Source organism: Myotis davidii, unplaced genomic scaffold, assembly GCF_000327345.1.
Source record: "Myotis davidii unplaced genomic scaffold, ASM32734v1 scaffold433, whole genome shotgun sequence".
NCBI lineage: Eukaryota > Metazoa > Chordata > Mammalia > Chiroptera > Vespertilionidae > Myotis > Myotis davidii.
In genome coordinates this window covers 2,760,431-2,782,872 of record NW_006293776.1, presented here as the reverse complement: position 1 = coordinate 2,782,872, position 22,442 = coordinate 2,760,431, and the positions used below count along the sequence as shown (strand labels likewise).

The 22,442-nt window shown below is 40.0% G+C and overlaps 1 protein-coding gene across 1 annotated transcript in view; it reads left to right on the top strand.

The window, feature by feature from the left end:
- The window catches only part of CCDC148 (coiled-coil domain containing 148), a 180,381-nt gene that overhangs the window by 52,835 nt on the left and 105,104 nt on the right, over positions 1 to 22,442 (top strand). The window contains exons 8-9 of the mRNA XM_015566302.1: positions 7,018 to 7,156; positions 9,757 to 9,963. Coding sequence (XP_015421788.1) covers positions 7,018 to 7,156; positions 9,757 to 9,963 — 346 coding nt within the window. The remainder of the gene's footprint in view (positions 1 to 7,017; positions 7,157 to 9,756; positions 9,964 to 22,442) is intronic.

The following is a 22,442-nucleotide window of genomic DNA, read 5'->3' as shown; positions in this document are numbered from 1 at the left end:
GCTGCAGTGGCCTCGCGATAATGGGCTTCGCTTTAGGCCCAGGCAAGGGACTCCTGGCTCCTGGGACTGCCAGCTTCGACCGTGCCCAGCTCCCATCGCTGGCTCCACCCCTACTTCCTGCTATCACTGGCCAGGGTGGCAAAGGCGCCTGATTCTCTGATCATGGCTGGGGGCAGGGCAAAGGTGGCCCCAGGGCCGCCTTTGCCCTGCCCCCCAGCTCTTAGCTGCCCCTTGGGTTTCTGATCACTGTCAGTGGCAGGGGGCTTCTTCCTGCTTTCCCTTTCGCCCCCCTGCATTGTGCCTACATATGCAAATTAACCGCCATCTTGTTGGCAGTTAACTGCCAATCTTAGTTGGCAGTTAATTTGCATATAGCCCTGATTAGCCAATGAAAAGGGTAGCGTCGTACGCCAATTACCATTTTTCTCTTTTATTAGTGTAGATGCTCACAGGCTTATGTTTATTTGCCACATTAGTGCCTATAAAGGAACATAAAATTGAACATTGTTAATGTCCAAACAAATAACAAACTCAGAAAGAGTTCCATCACTCTTCTAATTCATCCTTTTAATGTCTTAATGATTACTGGTAGGTTTGAGGTGATATTGTAGAGTCTTTAGTGGTAATTAAAACTTTAGAAGCCCTCATGATGGTTAATTAAGTGTTTCCTCATGATATTCCAAAGAAGTAGACCAGTTTTATCATTCTTGCTTTTGAACTTGGAAAACTGAATCATAATGTCTATATAAAGTAATTTTATTCAGTTCAACTTTATTGCAATTTAAAATGTCCTTATGCTCTAAACATGAAAAATAAAATGGGGTAACATGGAGGCAGATTTTGGCTCAATAGAAAGATTTAAAAAGTAATGAGAGCAAATAATGTGTTTGTAGATTATCTTGTCTTTACTGATTCTGTTCATTTGAGTTTGAGTTGTTTTTTGTTTAGTTTATTTTTCCTAAAAATGACTATTGGTGTTGAACACCTGTCTGTTTCCAGTGAGCTGAGGAGAGTTACTGTAGATGCTGGTCTCTGGCCACCTTGGGTTTGCATCTCTTTAATCTCTGTGTCTTTCATTATCTTTTCCTTCCAAAGTAAATTTTAGAATGCTACATTCAAAAACTAATTTCTCTTTCCTTCACTTAACTATCAACTAGGATATCTTTAGCTGTAAGTAAGAGAATCCACAACTCAAGTGAAAGCAACTTTAACAATTAGGTGATTTCTTATCTTATTTCACACAAAGTGCAAAGGTAGAGAAGTCAAGTGCAGTGAGGTCTGGTTTTCTGCATTCCCTTGCCCTGTCTTCCTGCAGGTTAGAGACTTCCTACCAGACAGCTGTTGCTCCATACCACAACACTCAGGAGCAGAAAGGGGCCTTTTCTTTCTTGTGATGTGTCTTAAGAGCTAGAAAACCTTTCCCCCAGAAGACTTTTCACACTTCATTGGCCAGAACTGGGTCTTTTGTCCATGTTTATCCCAAACACCGGCCAGAGGACTAGGAAGCTCGTGAATGAACATTTGTGAATGTCTTTAGATTAATCAAGATTCACTCCGAGGGCTGGAGAAATCTCACCTCCCCTGATGTGGGCAGAGGAGGAGGGGAGGGCTATGGAAGAAGGCTATGGAAAAGGGTAGATCTTGAATAAAATCAGGATTCTGATGGACAAGAGCAGGAGTAAGGGCACTATCTTCTACAATTACCTTTTTCCTTACACTTTTTATGATGAATATAATTATTTAATACCTGGCATATGGGGTAGTTGAGTCATTACTTTTTACTTTTAACAGTCTGTTTTATCTTGATTATATTTTCTCAAAACTTCCACTAGTAATTATATTGCCTCTTAAAATTAGTGGTGGATGAATGTAGAAAAAAAGGATGGGTTAGGAGTCTTGCCATCATCCCCAAAGTACACATTCCACCTGCAAAAAATACACATTCTAAGCAAAAATTGAGCTTTCTATGCAAAATATTTTTTAAAATTATAAGTAAAAACAACAGGCTTGCTATGAAAATAAAAACTGCAGCTTCCAAATAATTACTTAGCTTTCTCTTCAGCACAGATTCTCATCCCTAACCTGCCTATAAGATATTCTGGAGCCATCACTTTTAGAGCTCGGCCATATTTTCACTTTCCTGTCACCCCTCAGAAGAATGTGGTCCAAGGTCTGGTGGGCCACTCTGCTGTTGTTGATTCTTCAATTCAGTGAATTTCGACCATACTCCTGAGAGCCCACTTTATTTTAGCTGTCAGCTCCCACCTGCATGGCCAGACTGGGCAGAGCCTAGGGACCCTGGAGGCAAGAACTGCTAAGTGGGCATGGATCCCCTGGGGAGAAGATGTACACACCAAAGAAAGCCCAAGATGCAGGTTCCCTTGGTCAGAAATGAGTCCGAGGCCAGGGAGCTCCCTGTAAACCAGGCTGAAAAGAAAAGATAGATTTGTCCTTGGACAACAGACCTGTGTTCGGGTGGTGGGTGGGAACACAGTTTCAGGAACCGGGCTAATTAGAATTGGTGTTTGGATGGGTCGAATCTGGAAAGACAATATTAAAAATGAAGTTCTCTTTTCCAGAGGGTCAGACCCAATGCAGTGAGACAAGCGGATGGTGTGAGAGCTCTCTTTCATCCACATCCACCCACAGTGGCCACTGCAAGCATGCTTCTTAGTGGAGGAGCGTTAGGTGTCCCCTGACAGTGTTACACTGGAAGAGATTCTCTTTAGGCCAGATTTACCGAGGCCATTTCCCACTCTCCAGGCAGTCCTCATTTGCTGAGCACTGCAGCAGCAAGCTTCAGGAAGCGCTAATTACCTTTTTGGCTGGAAAACGCCCTTCACTCTGAGAAAATGTAAAACAAATTTCAGCCAGTTTGTAAACACAATGTTTCGTTTCTTAGACTTGTTTTTGTTGTTCAAGTACCTATCACCCTTATGAATTTTATTTGCCATTGTTGGCTGCCCCCCCACCCCGCCTCCCAACACACACACAAAGTATTTTGATAACATGACACCAGACAGACTCCAGGGAAATGGTTTAAATATGACTACTAAGAGAGCTGGTAGTGAACTTAATTGTAAGTCAGTTTTGGATTTTCGGAATGATTCAAATAGGTAGAAATAGGGAGAAAACCAGCCTCGGCCTGGTTGAATTCTTACAGTCCAGTAGTCCTCCTTTTCTAAATTCTCTGTTTTATCTCATATCCTGGGAAATCATGATAAAATGCAACCAGTGGACTTCAATGTTTGGGGGCAGGAGATGGTGGGTGAAATTGAGGGGTAAATATCTCATATGTCCTCAGGCTAAAATTCCCTGAAGTGTTGGAAGTGCCCAATAAACCTGGAAACTGTAGAATTTTAGGGTGCTGTTTTAAAGATAACAATTACAAAACAACTTAAATTAGAAAATTTGGGTGGACAAAAAGAATAGAAATTGCAGAGACCTGCCAAAGATCTTTTGTCTAAAGATATTTTAAAACTTGCAAAAACGTAGGGTAATTGTAAAGTCTTCTTTAAATTTTTTTTTTTAAATGACAGTCATTTTTCCCTAATTCAGAAAGGGGATAAGTGATCAGAATAGTCTTCAGTCTGTGTAATTTAGCTCATTCTTTCATCATCATCACCAGCAAAGCAGTTAAATTAAACAAGAATTTCGGAAGATAAAAGCTAACCCTTGTTATTTTATAAAGCTAAGCTAGTCTGTATAGATTTTTCTGAACAATGGGAAGCCAAAGGTTGGATTAGGAAAGATAAATGTCCAGATTTGAATTTAGAAATGCAGATATACTAAATCTGATTTTGTTTTAGAGGTTACATAAGAAATGACTACTTTGTTATTGTGAAGAGGCTATTATGTTTGAATTTTACCATCCAGGAGACTCAGTCCTTACACAGCAGTGGGGGTTTTCTCCCTCACAAGCAGCATCCTAATGGAGATGCATGACTGTGCCATTAGTATTGCTGATGGGAATATTTGCCTCAAGATTTAAGCCTGCGGCTGTGGAAACTGCTATGAATACTCTAAAAATAATAATGTTGTGAGTATTGATGTATGGTTTCTTTTCAGATGTTTTTTTATTCCACATATACTGGAAAATGACTTACAATCTGTGTAATTGTGGTAATTGGGAAAAGCTATTGAGATGAGGTTTCTAAAATCAATAAGAAGAGCAAAATAAATGTGATCATTGTTCATGACATATTTGGTTTTAATGTTATATTATCATTTCATACATGTAAGGGGTTTTAATGTTGTCACTAAAATGGCACCTAAATAATTCACGCAATGTATAAAAATGCAGTGAGCACCACACGTTCTCCTATTGCTCTATTTATTTATGGCAACGTACACTGCTTAATGTGTGCTTTTATTTGAAAAGCATTTTTATAAATGTTTTCTATTTGCACTTTCTCTTTGAGAGAAATCTTGCACCGCCGTTCAGTATGAGAGACCGTCAACAGAATTAGCTTAGAAGTACTTCATTTACCAAAGAATTGAACCTATTTTTGAAAATGATGGGTAAGAAAGCTTGTATATTACCTTAGGTCCGGTTCACAGAAGCAATACTGAGACAGAGATTGTAACAAGTGATTTGTTGGGCAATGCTCTCCGGAGAAGGGTAGTAAGGGAAGCAAAATAGAGGAGGGGAAAATGTCTACGTAGAGATCTCAGTGGGAATGAGCTGCAGTTTGCTCCCACAGTGAAGCTCTGCAGCACAAAAGGTATCACATAGCTGATCCCATCTTGGGGTAAGTAGGCGGGGCTTCTGCGGCCCTCCATCAGATAATCAGTCATCAGTTGCAGTTAGCTCTTGTGTAAGAGAGCAGTCTTCTGCATGAGGCAGCTCCCACTTGGTTCAGAACAATTCTCCACAGAGGAAGGTGCACCTGTGAATGATCAGCATCTTGGTAATGGGGATTCTACCTAATAAAGGTGATCTGTCATGGTTTCAAAGCATCCTTTATACAGACGAATGACAACGTAAAAGAACAAAAAAAATTACTGAACTTAGACTCTGCCACTTCCTCCTCCCCAAAACGCATTCCCAAAGGCACCCACCCACATTTGTAATTGAATAAAGGTAGACATACAAACCCTGTTAAAGTCCCTTTGCTTATGGAAACAGTTTAAAAACACGAATGAGGACATGGACTTTAGGTCTACTCATTATTGTGGCTAACTCTGCTATTAAAATGCATGTATGTTATCATGAATGAAAATGAGTTCTTTGAGAGAGCACCAGAGATACTGCCCTTGAAAACTTGAGGGTGTTTTAAATGCCAAGTACACTCAGGCAAGCTTTTCTACAGGCTCAATATCCCTATTTGAAAGCCTTTATTTTCAGAAGCCTTTGACTGTCTATATGTGCCCAACTGATTCAGACAGAACAAGACACTCAAGGTGTTCAATGAATGAATTCATCTCATATTCTTTCTCTGCAACAAGTTAGGCCACAGAGAAGCACTGTAGAGTATCCTGCTTCCTAGTAGAACATCTGTAACCCCCTCCCCCAATTATAGAGCTGTTGGCGATTATCTTCTTTGAGAAATATATTTTTCTTTCTTTCTGCTTACCAGAATAATGAAATGCTTTACAGATACTAGGTAAACTTGTGTGAAGACAGTGGAATTCCCATTAGCATCACTGATTTAAAGAGTTTTTTATTGTTTTAAATTGTCCAATATTTTCCAAGGGCAGAGAAGACGTATGAACATTTTTTTGAATTGTACAGTTAACTTTAAAGTAGAAGACTATTGATATAGTAGAAATAAACAATAGCAAGTCTTCATCATGGATCAAGGAAATATTTGTTGCTAATAATATTCCCTCTGATTGCATCTGTATTTGATTATTCCAATTTATTAAACAGGAATAATAATATGCAAATAATCACGGAATAATGAGTCATTAATTCAGTTTAGAGTGCAAGCTGATACTGCAACCTTTCAATCCACGTAGGGCTTTGCTAATGCAGTTGACTGTCGAAACAACAGGGGCTTGAACTGCATGGGTCCACTTATATGAGGATTTTTTTCCCAGTAAATACAGACAATTCTTCCAATCTGCGATTTTGTATCTGTGGATTCAAACAACCCCAACAGTGTTTTCACATTCCCAACTGCAGTTTCCCAACTGCACATTTCCAGTAGTCAGATCGAAAATACTGTTTTGGATCCCTGGTTGATTTAATTTGCCAATGCCAAAAGCTGACTGTAGAATCAAAGGTTATAGCTGGATTTTCATCTGCACCAGGTAAATGCCCTGTGTTGCTCAAGGGTTAACTGTACTCTACATAGGAGCACAAACCAGGTCTGTGGCTAAGAGTATTCTCAAGTGAGAAAGGCATTTTGGAGCTCGGTGGACATGTTATTGGTAAGATGACTTGAAGGGATCCTCTTTACAAATGAGTTCTTTAATGATCTGAAATGTAATGTTATTGGTTATCTTTTCACAACCAATGTCTACTCTTACCCCAGAAAGCGAGATGTTGAGAAGGTAAAGTAAAAGATAATTTTAGACTTGCTTTAAAAGTCAAACCTGAAATGAAGTGCATTCCGCAGGCCTTAGTTTCCTGCATCTAATTGTTCATTTAACTGTCTACATTTGTATTTTCCTCCAGTCTAGAAATAGGAACTTTGTTGAATAAGCAAAATTCCGTTTTAATCTGTATGTTTAATAATTTATTTCCCAAGGTTTTAAAAATTTCATTTACTAGTCATATTTTTAAAATATAGGCAAGGTAGAATAAATATTTTAACAATACTATGTCTCATTGTCAAACTTCTTCAAATTATGCTGGGAACTCATGGCAAGACCAAATAAAGGATTGAAAGGACCAACTGTAGTAGAATTTAGAACCTTTTCAATAGCAGATGTTTAGTTTGGCTAATGTATTTTAAAAAAAAGGTTTCATTTTATGTAATCATCCTTACTTGCTAATAGCTTGAATAGTTTGAGGTCCCTCAAACTCCATGATTGCTTAACAACATGTTGCAATATTTTTGTTGCTTCCAGAAACTTCCAATTAAGTGAAGAAGAACACTGGATATACCAGGCTGTTTTGGACCAGTATCCTGGAGATCTCTGTGGCAGAAGAACTCTGTATCTGGACATGTTACAACGATATTTTCCTCACAAATCTAGGCATGCTTTGGTGAGTACTGGCAAGTTGTTTTCATGGTCCATAATTGTTAAGTAATATATATAAAATGGTGATCCAAAATTTAGTTATTCCTACAGTCTAGAACAGTGATGGCGAATCTATGACACGTGTGTCAGAGGTGACATGCGAACTCATATTTTGGTTGATTTTTCTTTGTTAAACGTCATTTAAATATATAAAATAAATATCAAAAATATATATCTTTGTTTTACTATTGTTGCAAATATCAAAACATTTCTATATGTGACATGGCACCAGAGTTAAGTTAGGGTTTTTCAAAATGCTGACAGGCCGAGCTCAAAAGGTTCGCCATCACTGGTCTAGGAAATAATAGTGTTCTAGGTTGAAGTCTCATATTTCAAGTCTGTGTGGCCCATAAGAAGGTGAGTGACCCCCCCCCGGCAACATTTGCTCTTCTGTGCTCACTAGCCCCAGAGATCTTCACTGTGGCTCCCTGGTTGCTCTGCTAGTATTGGATTTCCAGGTGGGTATACATTCACCTGCCCGCCATCAGAGGTTATTTCATCTTTGGGTCTTGCTGGAAAGTGGAATGCCTGCTCCTGCTCCTTGGTCCACAGAGTTGCCACTCCTCAGTCCTTCTAGTCATGGGGAAGCCAACACTCACCTTGCGGGCTGGTTCTTATCTATACTGTCCCCACCACCATAACTCTGTTTGATCCCTCTACGTGGCTCTGACACACAAATGCCTCAAGTTCATAGCCATGCCTGAAATTTCCCTGAGAAAGGCCTGGAAATTATTGTTTGATTTTCTAGTTGACAAGACAAGAACACAAAAGTTAGCTTGTCACCAATTAATTTCATAAAACTCACCTTAAAATACTAGTATATATGTAAACAAGTATGCTTAGACTCTTAACTTTTAAATGGGCCAGCCTATAAAATATTATCACATAATCTGCATTTTTGTAAGTGTTTTAAATTCAGCAAGTAAGAACAATACTAACATGTATATAGAGTTTACCTTATGTCAGGCATGTGTATGGTAAACTCCTGTAACACACATAACGGTTGATAAGAGAAGTACCATTGTTATACTTATTTTACAGATGAAGAAATTGAAGCAAAGGCCACACAGCTAGTATGATCATCATCTATCCTCTCCCCCACCCTCCCATAATTATTTGTTTTAATTTTGAGCTATAAATAGCAGATACCTGTTATTAAAAATACATTAGCCCTGGCCAGTGTGGCTTACTGGTTGGAGCATTGTCTTGTACACCGAAAATTCATGGGTTTGATTCCCAGTCATGGCACATACCTAGGTTGTGGGTTCAATCCAGTTGGACTGTGTATGAGAGCCAATGGTTGATAATTCTCTCTCTCTAGCTCTCCCTCTCTCTCGCCCTCCCTCTGAAAAAAGACACACAACACACCACATTAAAAAAACATGTTATATAATAAATAATTCACTCTAGAATTTTTAAAAAGTCTTAATTTATTAAATTAGATCTTTCTTTTTATCCCCTGTCAAATCTAGTTGCTTCTGTGACCAGCTGTCATTTTTATCTTTGTAGACTTTTTATATTTGCCTACTATTTACATAATAAAGATTTTTACATTTACTTCTTACATTGGGCTGATTAGTATATTTCTGCATATGGTGCATGCTTCCTTTCTTAATATTTGACAGGTTTTAAGTGTATTTTTGGCTTTGGGGAACAAAGCTAAAAAGTTTACAGAACAGATTTGAGCAGTGGATGTTTGGTGTATGTGAAACCATAGCCTGTTTCATCATGTGCCTAATTAAACAAACCTGAATTATTCTTTTAGGTGGGACCAACCTTTCCCTGCTGGCAATCTTCTTTTTTCACACCATTTAGAGGTTCAATAATGTATCAAATTCAGAAACATGGTCTATACTGGCAAAATAAAGAATTATTTAGGTCAGTGACTCTCAACTTCAGGAGACACATTTATATAATGAGCATTTCAGAATCACCTACAGAGATTTTTCCAACCACTCGGGCTATCTCTATTCCTGTTCCTCCCCTCAAGGCTGAGATCTCCTCTGGTTGGGATTCATGGGCAGCAGGAACTTCTGCTGCTGATGTGAGAATGCCATGTCCCTTCGGAGCGTGGGATGGAAAGGGCTAACGTCATTTCTGTAATTACTTCAAGTTTAGGCATCTTAACATCAATTATTAAGGGCAAATTGAGTTTTCAGGATTATTGTAACAATTTTTTAATATTTATTAGCACATGTCAAACTGAAGGACTTAAACGAATTGTTAAAATACCAAACTAATTTGAAGATGGAGTGTTTTTGAAATTATATATAGGGGAAATAATGGTTTCTGCTCATAGATTCATTGCCATGTACAAGTGGAAGTTATTATAGGGCCGCCTGTGTCTGACTCCATCCTGTATGAGGAAACTATGGATTTATAGTCCCCAGTCACCAGTTAGCCACAGGCTCAGAACTCTGGGACTGGAACCAGAGATGCTTGTCCCCAGTAAATATCAGTTGTTATAATTTATTTTATTCATTTTCATAACAATAACATAAGGCATAGCCTCACGTTCGTTATAAGTGTAAAGAGTGTGCTAATATCCATCCGTTTTCTTTTCAGGTCGAACATGAGAAATGTTGTGACCAGTATCACTTTGCAAGGGAGCAGCGAAGGGTCCTGATATCAAATTGGAATAAGAATAGGAGGGATTTTATACAGAAGGCTGTGCTGACACTTGCCGAGGCCTGTGCGGCTCATGAAATGGAGAGCACGTTGGCTAAGGACAGGAGAAAGCAACAGGATTTATGTGCTGACCTGAAAGCCAAGGTGAGATGCTTTGCACAAGGTATTTCAGTGTTTTCCTGGGTATTCGTTTAAGGATCCACTTTTCCCTCTTGTTCAAATTCTAACTGAAGTTCACTCTCTTTAAAAAGCCTATTTTGAATAAAATTGTTAGTTCACACCATCAACAATCAAGAATTTCATGTGGTTCAAGCTGAAGTTCCTGTAACAGGAGCTTAATATTGAAGTCCTAATTGGGAGATGATAGCCAACTCCAAACCATTCATGCTGCACGCCAGAGTAAGGTGCAGGGAGAACACGCAGAGTGTAGTTGTAAAGTTACCCTCTGATGCTGGCTCAAAGATGCGTGAACCTCTCATTCACACTTAAAAAAGGGTCAAGTTGCCAAAACCGGTTTGGCTCAGTGGATAGAGTGTCGGCCTGCGGACTGAAAGGTCCCATGTTCGATTCCGGTCAAGGGCATGTACCTGGGTTGCAGGCACATCTCCCGTGGGAGATGTGCAGGAGGCAGCTGAACGATGTTTCTAACTCTATCTCTCTTCCTTCCTCTCTGTAAAAAATCAATAAAATATATTTTTTAAAAAAGGGTCAAGTTATGGAGAGGAAAGAGAATCTGTGAGGAGATATGTTAGGAGAGCTTGGTGGGCTGTGTGTGAGTCCTCAATAAAGTGAGAGGGTGAGGAGATAGGGTTTCCTTCCTCCTCAGACCCAGTGAGGCGCCTCCAGGACGGCTGGGGAGTGGGAGGCTTGTGGACTGGTGTATGATGCTCACAGGGGAATACAGAGGAGCTGCCTCAGTGGCTCCTCTGATTTTAATTTTTCCTATCCACCGGCACAGTATATGCTTCCTTTATTTGTCTTTTTTTCTTTTCTTTTTAGTTTCTTTTTACAGTATCTTATGATTTTCTGAGTACAGGCCTTTTACATCCTTGGTTAAATTTATTCCTAGGGATTTTATTATTTTTGAAGCAATAGTGAATGGGATTGTTCTTTTTGTTTCCCTTGATGATAGATAGTTCATTATTGGTGTATAAAAAATGCAAACAACTTCTGAACATTTATTTTGTATGTTGCTACTTTACTGAGTTCATTTATCAGTTCTAGATGTTTTTGGTGGAATCTTTAGGGTTCTCTATGTACAGTATCATATCATCTGCAAATAATGACAGTTTTACTTGTTTCCAACTTGGATGCCTTTCATTGCTTCTTCTTGTCTGATTGCTATGCCTAGGACTTCTAGTACTACGTTGAATAAGAGTGGTGAAAGTGGACAATCCCTGTCTTATTCCAGATCTTAAGGGAAACACTTTTAGATTTTCCCCAGTGAGTATGATGTTGGTTGTGGGTTTGTTATATATGGCCTTTATTATGTTGAGGTATGTTCCCTCAATTCCCAGTTTGCTGAGAGTTTTTATCATACATGGGTGCAGGATTTTGTCAATGGCTTTCTGTGCATTTATTGATATGATCATATGATTTTTACCCTTCATTTTGTTTATGAATCACGTTGATTGATTTGTCGATATTGTAGCAATCTTCATCCCAGGAATAAATGCCCACTTGATCATGGTGAGTGATCTTTTTAATGTATTACTGACTTTGGTCTGCTAATATTTTGTTGAGAATTTTTGCATCTGTTTATTAGGGATATTGTCCTATAATTTTCTTTCTTTATAGTATCTTTATCTGGTTTTGAAGTTAGGATTATGCTGTCTTTGTAAAATGAGCTTGTGAGTCTTCCCTCCTCTTGAATTTTTTTTGACTAGTTTGAGAATGACAGGTATAAGTTCTTCTTTGAATGTTTGGTAAAATTCACCTGTGGAGACATTTGGTCCAGGACTTTTGTTTGTTGGGAGTTTTTGGATTACTGCTTCAATTTTGTTAGTTGTAATCAGTCTGTTCAGATATTTTGTTTCTTCTTGATTCAGTTTTGGAAGATCGTATGTTTCTGTAAATTTACCCATTTCTTCCAGATTGTCCAATTCATTGGCATGTGGTGTCAGTCTTTTTTATTTCTGATTTTACTTATTTGGGTTCTCTTGCACTCATTTTTATTGAGTAAATACTTGGGAGTGGAATTGCTGGATTATAAGACTCAGGTGTGTTTAGCTTTAGTAAATACTGCCAAATAGATTTTGAAAGGGTGGTTATAGAAATTTGCAACCAGTTTCAGTTCCATATCCTCACCTACATTGGTATTGCCAGTCTTTAACTTTAGCTTATCTGGTAGGTGTAGGAGTACCTTATTATGGTTTCTATTTGCATTTAGGATAAAGATATTAAACAGCTTTTCATATGTATTTTGGCCATTGGAATATCCTCTTTTGTAAAATGCCACTCAAGTCTTTTGCTTATCTTTTTTTTTCTATTGGGTTGTCTTTTATTTCTTATTCATTTGTATTTTCTGTATGCAAGTTATATTTCTTTTTATTTTCTCTCAATCTGTGACTTGTCTCTTTCCTCTCTTAATGGTGACTTTTGATGAACAGAACTTCTTAATTTAAATAAAATTCTGTTTTCTTTTTAATTTTTAAATGTGTTTTATACAGTATAGTCACCCTTTTAAGTGTAGTGTTTTAAGAGTTTTGACAAATGCATGACATCACCACAATCAAGATATAGAAATGTCCCATCACCATTCAGAAATTCTTCATGCTCCTTTGTAGTTAGCCCCTCATCTACCTCCAGCCTTTGGCAAGGAATCTCTGCCCCTATAGTTTTTCCTATTCTAGAATGCCATATAAATGTAACCCTATGGTATGAGTCTGGCTTTTTTCACTTAGCATAATGCATTTGCAATCTAACTATGTTATTATATATATTACTACTTCTTTTTAAATTCTGAGTAGTATTCCATGGTATGCTTTATTGCCATTTATCCATTCACCATTGTTTCCAGTGTGGGGCAACTTGTGTTACTTTGTTTATAGCCTGTGCCTGAGGGAGAGACTTGCCACTCTTGTTCCTTCCCCTGCAGTAGATTCTCAGTAGACACTTGCCAGTCTGGTAGGGGAAGAGGCATTCTGCTCTCTTGGTTTAGCCTCAGTCTCAGTCAGGCAGGACCTATGTCCCTGGGCTTTGGGGCTAGAACCTACTCAGTGATCCTGCCCTCCTCCCCTTGGCAAACAAACCCTGCCTGGTGTCTTGGTGGCACCTGGGTGGGAGAGAGCTTCCTGCCCCTCCCCCTGGGGAGGAGGGTTTCTTTGTTCCCCTTCCCCAGCTGTAAGGAGTCCACCCTCGGGCCTGCTGTGTTTGCTGCTCTTCATCTCTCCCTACCCTTGGGGGCTTTTGTTCCCCCCTCACCCACTTGCACCCCCTTAGGATGCTTCCTCTGCTCCCCCATTCTGACCCTGATGTTCTTATGAGCATTCTGTGAGGTTTGTGGAGAAAAATCTATAAGGGGGTGTAAATTCCCCTTGTGTCTGTAGCTTTCATGGGTTCCTCTACACAGCAGCAAATTAGTAAAAATTAACTATGAATTTATTGGTGGCGAAATGGTACCAGATGTTAGACTGCTGGAGTCAGACTGGACCTTGGTTCAGCAACTTCAGTACTGGCTAGGAAAGAATTCACATGCAAGACTCCAACTATAAGAGGGTCACAGAGGTAGAAGAAGTGAGTGGTAGAAGAAATGGGGTCAGGAAACAAGTTGCAGAGGCAAAAGAAGGGCCTTGGAGCTTAGGAAAGAGGAAGGTAAAGGTTGGGGGAGGCGGGGAGGAGAGGAAAAGGGAAAAAGCACAGGCATGCTCCTGGGACTGGGGGCAGAGAGAGCAGGCTGGGTCCTCTATCCTAGTGGCTTTTAAGGGTGAAGATTTTAGGGGAGGATCCAATAGAATATTCATCAGCTTTCCACTGGTGCCCTTTCAGGGTCGTGGGCTTCACTGATTGGTTGGTGCCTGGGGAGGGGTCAGTAGTTAATGTAGCTGGTCCTGAGGTCAGCTCTGGCCTCGCTTGTCTGGTTTTGCTGCTTTTCTGGGCCTGGAGCTGAACCACAACCTATGCCTAGATGTATTTGATGTGGGTCAGATCCCCGTTATCCTGGGGGCTTAATGCATAAGGTCTATTCTTCAGCCTCCTTATTTGTTCCCCCTCTAAGAGCATGGCCAGCAATAAGAAAATGCAGGGGGTCTGAACCTCATGACCACCGGATGTGCTAGAGGAGAAAAGGTTGCCCTGGGGGCGAGGTCCTCATTTTCCCTGTTTCGTTCATTACAGGCACCTGGGGCTTTCTACCCTGGTGATCTATACCTGGCCCATCAGCCTTGCTCTACTCACGTCTGTCCAACTGCCTACCGCAGAGTCATCAGAGTGTTAGCTGCAATCTTCTTCCCCTCTTCTCTGATGGCTTGTCTTTCTCAGGTGCTCTGCCTCAGGTAAGCTAGTTCTCGCAATGCCTCTCTTCTCAGAGCCATCAGGTTTTCTTTAAATCTCATGCTACTTTGTTGCCTTGTGGCCTCTACTCTCTGGTGGATTCAAGAAAAGTTCTGATGTTATAGGTTATTTCGCTTTTTATTGTGGTTAATGTGGGAGCAACATTTTTCTACATCCTAAGTGGAAGCTGGAATGACCTCATGAAATGTTATCTATCAGTCTTTTATGTACCCTATTTAAGAAACCATTGGTAGTGGCATGGGTCATTTTCAAAGGCATTCTGACTGAGATTTTTCTGTCCAGCAGGGCTCCTGCCACAGCTAAGGAGGCCCCCAAAACAGTGCAGGGGAACTACAGTAGAAGGGAATCTGATAGGTGGAAGTGAAGGAGCTAGTCAGAGGTGTATGGCCCACCCCAGGAGAATTTTTCTGAGAACAGTTCAGCTCATGATCATGGCAACAGAACTAGCAGGAGAGCAAGAGTCAGCATTACCTACCTGCCAGGTTTGCTTGGGACAGTGTCAGTCACCAGTATGATCAGCGGTCCTTTCCTTGACCTCGCTTCTCCTTTCCCCTCCCACCTGTGGACTGAGGATCTAAGCATCCAGGGAATGAAAGATGTCATCTTCTGAATAAAGAGGGAAGAGTTAATTAATCTTGGAACGAGATAATTTAATTTTGAATCAAGACTGTATTTTGTGACTTCAAGTGACTTTGGGATCCTCTGTAACCCAAGAGGGAGCCATTGGCTCTGTCACTACTTTTCATGTGGTGACAGAAACATCTGAATGGGGGACAAACATAATGCTGTGTTTTTATTATTTCCCTCACATTGTGCTGCTCATTGTCTCAGGCATTTTCTACAAAGGGTCCCCTACATCTCGGGACTTTCAATAGATGCTTAATAGGTATTTTCTCTTTTTACCGTCAATGACAAATCTAAGGTAAGAGGTGCAGGGGTTTCTTCAGAGCGCCCACCCACTGTAATCAGCTGCTTGGATCCTAGGGACAAAATAGGGAGTGTCTTGTGACCATGGTCACAAGATGGTGAACAAATATTTCTGAATTTTTGGAGATGAAGCCTCGCAGGATTACATGCGGGCAGAGAATGGAGAAATTGATGCATAAATTAAACTGTGCTAAAATGGATTTTATTTCCCGTAGAGATGGTGTTATCATTGGTGTTTGTGCTCCTGATCAGGGACTGAGGTGCAAGAATGTATAGCTAAGACCAAAAATACATCATAAAAAAGGGTAACTCTATCGATTCTAATAGTAATTTAAAATATCAAGTTATACTCATGATTTTTTTTTAACCTGGAAGGAAACTTGGAGATTTATCCCTCTCCTGCATTTTCCAAGTCTGAAAGCTGAGTCCTGAGAGATAAAGTGACTTGCCTGAGGTTCACGCCAGCTCATTTGACTTGAAATTCAATATTATCTCAGCCCGACAAAGCTTTGTATACAATCATCTTACAGAATAATAGAAGATATTTATTATGCTGTGGGCTCCACTGTGCTATAAAATAGACCCAGAGAATGTGAAAAATATCACTTCATTGTATCATAAATTTGACCTTTCTAAAACTAACATGCTAGCTATAATAAACATTAATTAAACATTTAACCATAATTTTGTTCTCGGTCTTGGAATTTAAAAGGACTTCTAGGGGTTGATTTAGATGGTTTGTGTCTTTTAAGAATAGTGCTAGGAGAATTTTGAAATAATGAATTTTCTTTCTCTCTTTCTCTCTTTCTATTTTGCTGTTCTGCCAGTTACAGTTGCTGTAGCAAATAGAGGCTTTAGGCTTCTTGCCAGAGGCGTAAGACGGAAGTGGGGGAGCAGAACTCTCATTCTTCCCCCACAAAACCTGCTCTTTGATCTCCTATCTTTCCCAGACTACCAGCCCCTCCCCAGTGTCCAGCCCAGATCACTAGTGAGGTGCAGGCTTGCTTCCTTGGCAGCTGGGGAAGCGCATTCCCAGATCCCTCACACAGATGATATCTGTCCTCTGCAGCCATGCTGGGTGGCCAGGTGCCCCTGGGAAAAGTCAGCTTCACCTGGACTCTCAGTGCCACAGGAGAGGCTGTAGGACTGTCTTTAGTTTGCCAGTTCTCCCCATTCCTCTTATGACTGTTTCAAAAGGTCACCAGTCCTTGCAAGACCCTTACCTATCACCATACACTGTCCCCACCAATTCCCAAGAGACTATCCACCTCCTATTTTATCAATGAAAAGAAGTCATGGAAGAATGAAATTGACTCCCAATTCCTGCCTCTCCACGCTATGTCTTTCTGTTTCTTGTAGCCTCTTGCCTTCCGCCTGATGGGTACTGTGATGCCTTCTACCTGTTCATGCCTAGTCCTTCCCTCTAATGTTCGGGATTCCGATCCATGCAAGCACTTTAAAACTTAGTTCTAATGTTTATCACTTTCCTTATCTTCTTTTCTCTTACTCTGTGGGGTATTTCTCTCAGCCTGTAAATATGGTTAAGTCTTTCTTATCCAAATAAAATATTCTCCTGACTCTAAGTCATCCTCTGGTTCCTGGGTGGTCCCTAATCTCTACCCTTTTGCTTGAAATCAGCCTTTTGGAAGAATCATCTATACTGTTTTCTCCAGGACCTCTGACCACTTCTTGTTACCACAGTCCTCCCCTCTCCCAAGGTCACCAGTGACCTCCATATTAACTAATTCATTCTTCCATCCTGAGTCTAGTGGATCTCTCTGCTTCATTTCTCACTTTTGATCACTTACTCTTTGACATTGTTCACTCCGTTAACATCTAAATAATTATTCATGTTACCACATCTGAAGGTGATTCTTAGTTTGCCCATGTATTGTCATTATTCCTAAAACCCTGGTGTCCTCCAGGTTTTATCCTTGCACTTTGCTCTTCTCTCTCTATTTCATTAGCTCCCAAACCCCTTATGACTGTACCTACTGTATATGCTACCTAGAGGCCCGGTGCATGTGATTTGTTCACTGGTGGGGGGTGTGGCCTGCGGGAATTGGCCTGCTGTGGGAGCATCGCTCATCCCGGTCAGCCGGGCCACTGTGGACCCACCCTCTGAGCAGCTGCTCCCTGGTCTGGCATCTTCTGTGGAGCCGGAGCACTTGCCGGACATTACTTTTCCTCTTTATCATCTCTTGTTAGAAGTTTCCTTAACTGCTTAAGAAGATTTAACCACTTCTTTCTTTGAACTCCCACCGTGCCAAGTATATACTTCTTTTTATTTAAGATGTGTGTGTGTGTGTGTGTGTGTGTGTGTGTGTGTGTGTGTGTAATTTCTCTCAACTCTTTTTTCTCATCTCTGAACAGCTCTTTCCTGAACCTCATTTATCTGTCTAGATACTGGTTATATCAACTTAGAAGTCTACAGATGCCTCAAATTCAGTGTCCGAAATACAAATCTTTGTTTTCCCCTAATAGGTTATACTTCTTTCTCAAAAATATCTTAACTTCCTTTTCTCTCTCACCCTCATAGCCTTGTACCAACTTTAGAACATTTTATCTCTTAACTGTCTACTCCTTCCTTCTATCACTGGGCCCTGGAACATTGTTCCTGACCGACTGCAGCTGTCCTCTGACAGCAATGCTTCACACCCTGCCCTTCGGGAATCTTTCCTTTAAACCACGGCAGAATGCTTTACCTCAAGTGCAGTTTGGGTTATCTCATCCCTTGATGGCAACTCCTCAGTGGCATCCCTGTGCTTCTAATAATGGCCAAATTCCTTGGCATGGCTTTCCCAGTCCTCAGTAGCCTGGACCCCAGCTCCCTCTCCAGCCTCCCTTCTTGACACATTCCACCTCACACTGTACAGTTTAGAAATACAAAACTCCCTGTAATCTACTCTCCCTCTCCCTTTGTACAATATTTTGTTTCCTGACTCTGTGCTTTTGCTCCTGCTGTTGTTGGCTTGCCTAGAATGTCCCTCCTACCTTTCTTCGTCTGGCTAAGTCTCATTCATCTTCAAGATTGAGCTCAAATGTCTGCTACAGGGAGACCTCCTTGAGTTCTTGGCTAGATTCAATTCTCTCTTGGTGCTCCCTAACCCCTTGTACATAATCCTGACTTGCCAGTGATTATGGCATACTGAAAAATCCACGTCTCCTGCACAACTGCAAGGAAGAACCCATCTTATACATCTTGGCATTAATACATCCCCTCCAATTCCCCTATGCCTTCACCCCCCCTCTCCCAATATAACAGATTTTTTAGTGCTTGGAACACAGTAGGTGCTCCTATAAAATAAAGTATATAATAAGTCGTAGGCATCTTCCCCCTTTTATAATGCCTCCTGATATAGTACTACTTTCATTACCTTCTTTTTGCCTTACTTATGAGGACGCTTGTTGTAGAAACAAGTATGTGAATATGCAAAGTCATTAAGAAGTAATTACACACACAAACACAAAAGAAGTGAATTTCAATTCTTAATTGTCAATACTGAATATGCTGAGATGTCAAATGTGGTTTTAAAAATAAAATGTGGTAACCTAAAAAGCTGAGGCACATTTTAGGCATGAACTAATTTACCAAGCACTTGTTTTCTTCTCCAGTTCCTCTTGTTTTTGTGCTCTTTGTCCTCATCACTAGCCAATTGTGTGTCCTAATCAAGAAGCCACAGTAGTTAGGAAAGGTAGAAGATACTTTTTTGAATAAATATTATTTGAACACCCTTTTCTCATTTGGGTAGTTTCTCATAGCATCCACTCCTTCCATGATCTCCCTTCTCCATAGATTTCAGTCTCCTTGGATGCTGGACTTAGGTTTCACGAATCAGATGGTAAATTGTATTTTAATTCAAAATACAGGTTTTTTTTTCAGTTCCAATTCCAGTGATAATGAATGACTGATATCATGGTAAGCAACTGTGATAACATGATAAAACACCATTTGCAGGTATTGGACAACCAGTGGTGGGTAATATCCTTGAAATAAGAAAAGTTTCTAAGGTGATCCCTAATTCACTCTGGATTTCTTCCTGCTGTCTTTTTTCAACATGAGGTAGAAATAAATGTAACCCAAGCAGAAAATTATAGCCCTAATAGACTATAGGAAGCAGAGATTGGAGTTTGGGATGTAAAGGTAGCTGAGATTTGGGGTCAAGGTACCACTGATAAAGAAGCAGCAGATAAAGAGCCTCTAAAATGTGAATAAAAATACCTGACGAGTCCTTTGCAACTTGTAAGCTCTGAATATATAGAGTGAGATACCAAAAGGTCAACAGAGAACAACTACTGGAAAGCTGAGGACCTGATGGAGATTTCAGAGGTCCTGCATTTTGGGGAGGTGTAGGTATTGGAGTTCTAGTCCAGCTGAAGAGGAGAAATCTTGGGAAATACTCTGGACATTCCATTACTCCAGAATGGTCTTGCCTTAGGGATATGGGCTGCACTCTGTGATTATGAACAAAACTGAAAGAGACCTAACCTAAAAAAGTAAAAATAAAGCATCAACAAGATCCAGGAGATTTTTTGGCATTTTAATTATCTTTTAAATGAAAGATTCAATACTGTTTAGAGAAAAATAATATAATCTAGAGCCTCTATGGTAGATCCTTCACAATGTCCAACACACAATAAAAATTAACAAACACTCAAAGAAACAGGAAAAAGTGACTGATAATAAAACAGACACAGAAATGATCTATATATTGTAGTTGAAAAGCAAGAACTTCAAAATATACTTGATCTTAGCCAAGAAGCAATGAGGAACTTCAAAATAATTATGGTTAGCATATTCAAGTAAATGGAAGAAAATATGGGCAAATGGATAAAAATATTTAATATTTTAGTAAAGAATTACAATATATAAAAATAAATCAAACATATCTTAGAAATGCAAAATACCTGAAATTAAGAACTTATTGGATAAGCTTTAAAAGCAGACAAGACAGGGTAGGAAACATGATTGCTGAACATGAAGACAGGTTAAAAAAATATTCAAACTAAAGCACGTAAAGAGAAAATTAAAAAAAAAATTAAAAGCAGAATAGAATTGAGACAAGTGAGATATAGGACATAGTAAAAAGATTGAATATATATGTAATTAAAGTCCCAGAAAGAAGTAAGAGAAAATGAAAGGCAATATTTAAGAAATAATATCCAAGAACTTACCAAATTTGATGAACATCAATCTATATTTTCAAGAAGCTCAGGAAACCCTAACATGTATACATACAAAGAAAATTATACCAGGCGCATACTATCAAACTACTGAAACAAAAGCTAAAGAGAGGTGGAATTATGTGAGGAGACAGGTGAAGGCATAGAGATCCATTTTGCTGGTGTGGCCACGAGCAAAGGCAGTGTACTCTGGGATCAGTGACAGCTCTGTGATAGGCAGTTCCAGATGTTATTCCTGGAAGCTTAATCTAGAGCTTACTTCTGTGATCCTTCCAAAGTCTTTGTGAACTTTCTAAAATCCAGTAATTAATACTTTTCTTCTTAAGCTAACTAGTGTGCATTCTGTTGTGTGCAGCTATTAATAACTCTGACCCCGATGCTGGCTGGGTCCTGCTGTGCTATTCTAACATGACTGCTTGCTGACTGCAGGTCACATGAGCAGTATTCAGAACCAGCACTGACTCTTCACTTAGCTGTATAAGATCACCTTAAAGAGAGAAGTTACCACAAAAGGCTAACCCATCTGTCACATGGCCTGAGGGAATAGATGCAGGGGAAGGGGCGCCTTTACCACATAACAATCTATCAGTGTCCATCGTTGTCATTTCTATTTCTGGCATCATCTCAGGGTTATTTTTTTTCTCTTGGTAATGGGATATATAGCAAGTTTCTTCTTGGACATTAGTAATCCTCACATTATATACCTCCTTGATCAGAAAAGAAAAACAACATAATTTTAAAAATGTAGATGTCTAGTTTACCACAGCAATTGGCAAGCATTCAGTAGTTGCTGCCAATTGAGGACATTTGTTCATGAATGTTTTGCTGTCATCAACTGTGCCATGAACCATCAGCATAATCAGTGATATCGATGAACCCCTTGCATTACTGGCTTCCCTAAAGCCTCTGCAGTTGGGGGCATCACAGAGAAGTTCTCTATGGTTAACCATGGCTATAACATTGGCAGAATCAAGAGAGCTCTGAGGAGCCATAGGCATTGATACTAGAGTGATTTTGGGTCACAGAAGCAGATGGTATTTCCTCTGTTCAGCTATATTATGCTATCCATGGCTCTTGGCAGGTAGTTAATTGAAATTCCACAGGGTTTGGGGACTTGGTGAATCTGTGTATTAGTTCCAAGTAAAATACTGAAAATAGCCTTACTCTTAAACTATCTGTTTTAAAAAAGCATAGTGGCTGTATTGGGGTCTCTTTTATAAAGTCTAAAAAGAGACTGTACTTTTTAATGGTCTTTGTAATGGTAGCCTTATATTTCAGTGACATGTCATAACATCATCTCACAAGATGTTTTGGAAATGAGGATACATGGTATGGCATACATTGTATTGTATGTTTGTATTTTGCAGTGACTTTATGTGATATAACTTCAGGCAGCCATAATCTCAAAGACTGGTAATTTAAGAGTGGAAGCCACAGCTTTGAAAACCAGTATTTTTTTTTCAAATTTCTATTTAAAATAGAGACATGTTTACTAAAAAAATTTTTTTAAGTGTGTCTCATTTAACAAAATAGAGAATCCAGAAATAGACCCATATGTCCATAGTCAGTTGATTTTCAACAAAGATACAAAGTCAGTTCAATGGAGAAAAGGTAGTTTTATAAACAAACTAGAGGCCCAGCGCACAAAATCGCGTGGCCCCACCCACCCACTCATGCCCCATCCACCCGCCTGCTGCCCTACGGTGCTTGCAGCCCTGCACACCCGCCCACTGCATTTGCAGCATCGCCCACCTCGCCACCCCGCCTGCCTGCCCACCGGCCACCAGCCTTGCTGTGGTTGGAGCCTGTGAGCTGCGGGGGAGGGCCTGAGAGGTGCTCCATGCACCTCATGGTGACCAGTTGTTTGTTCATTTCAGTCGTGATGCCTCTTGGCTTTTTATTATTATGACTAGAGGCCCGGTGCACAAAAATTTGTGCACTTGGGGGGGAGGCGGGGGGTCCCTCAGCCCGGCCTGTGCCCTCTTGCAGTCTGGGACCCG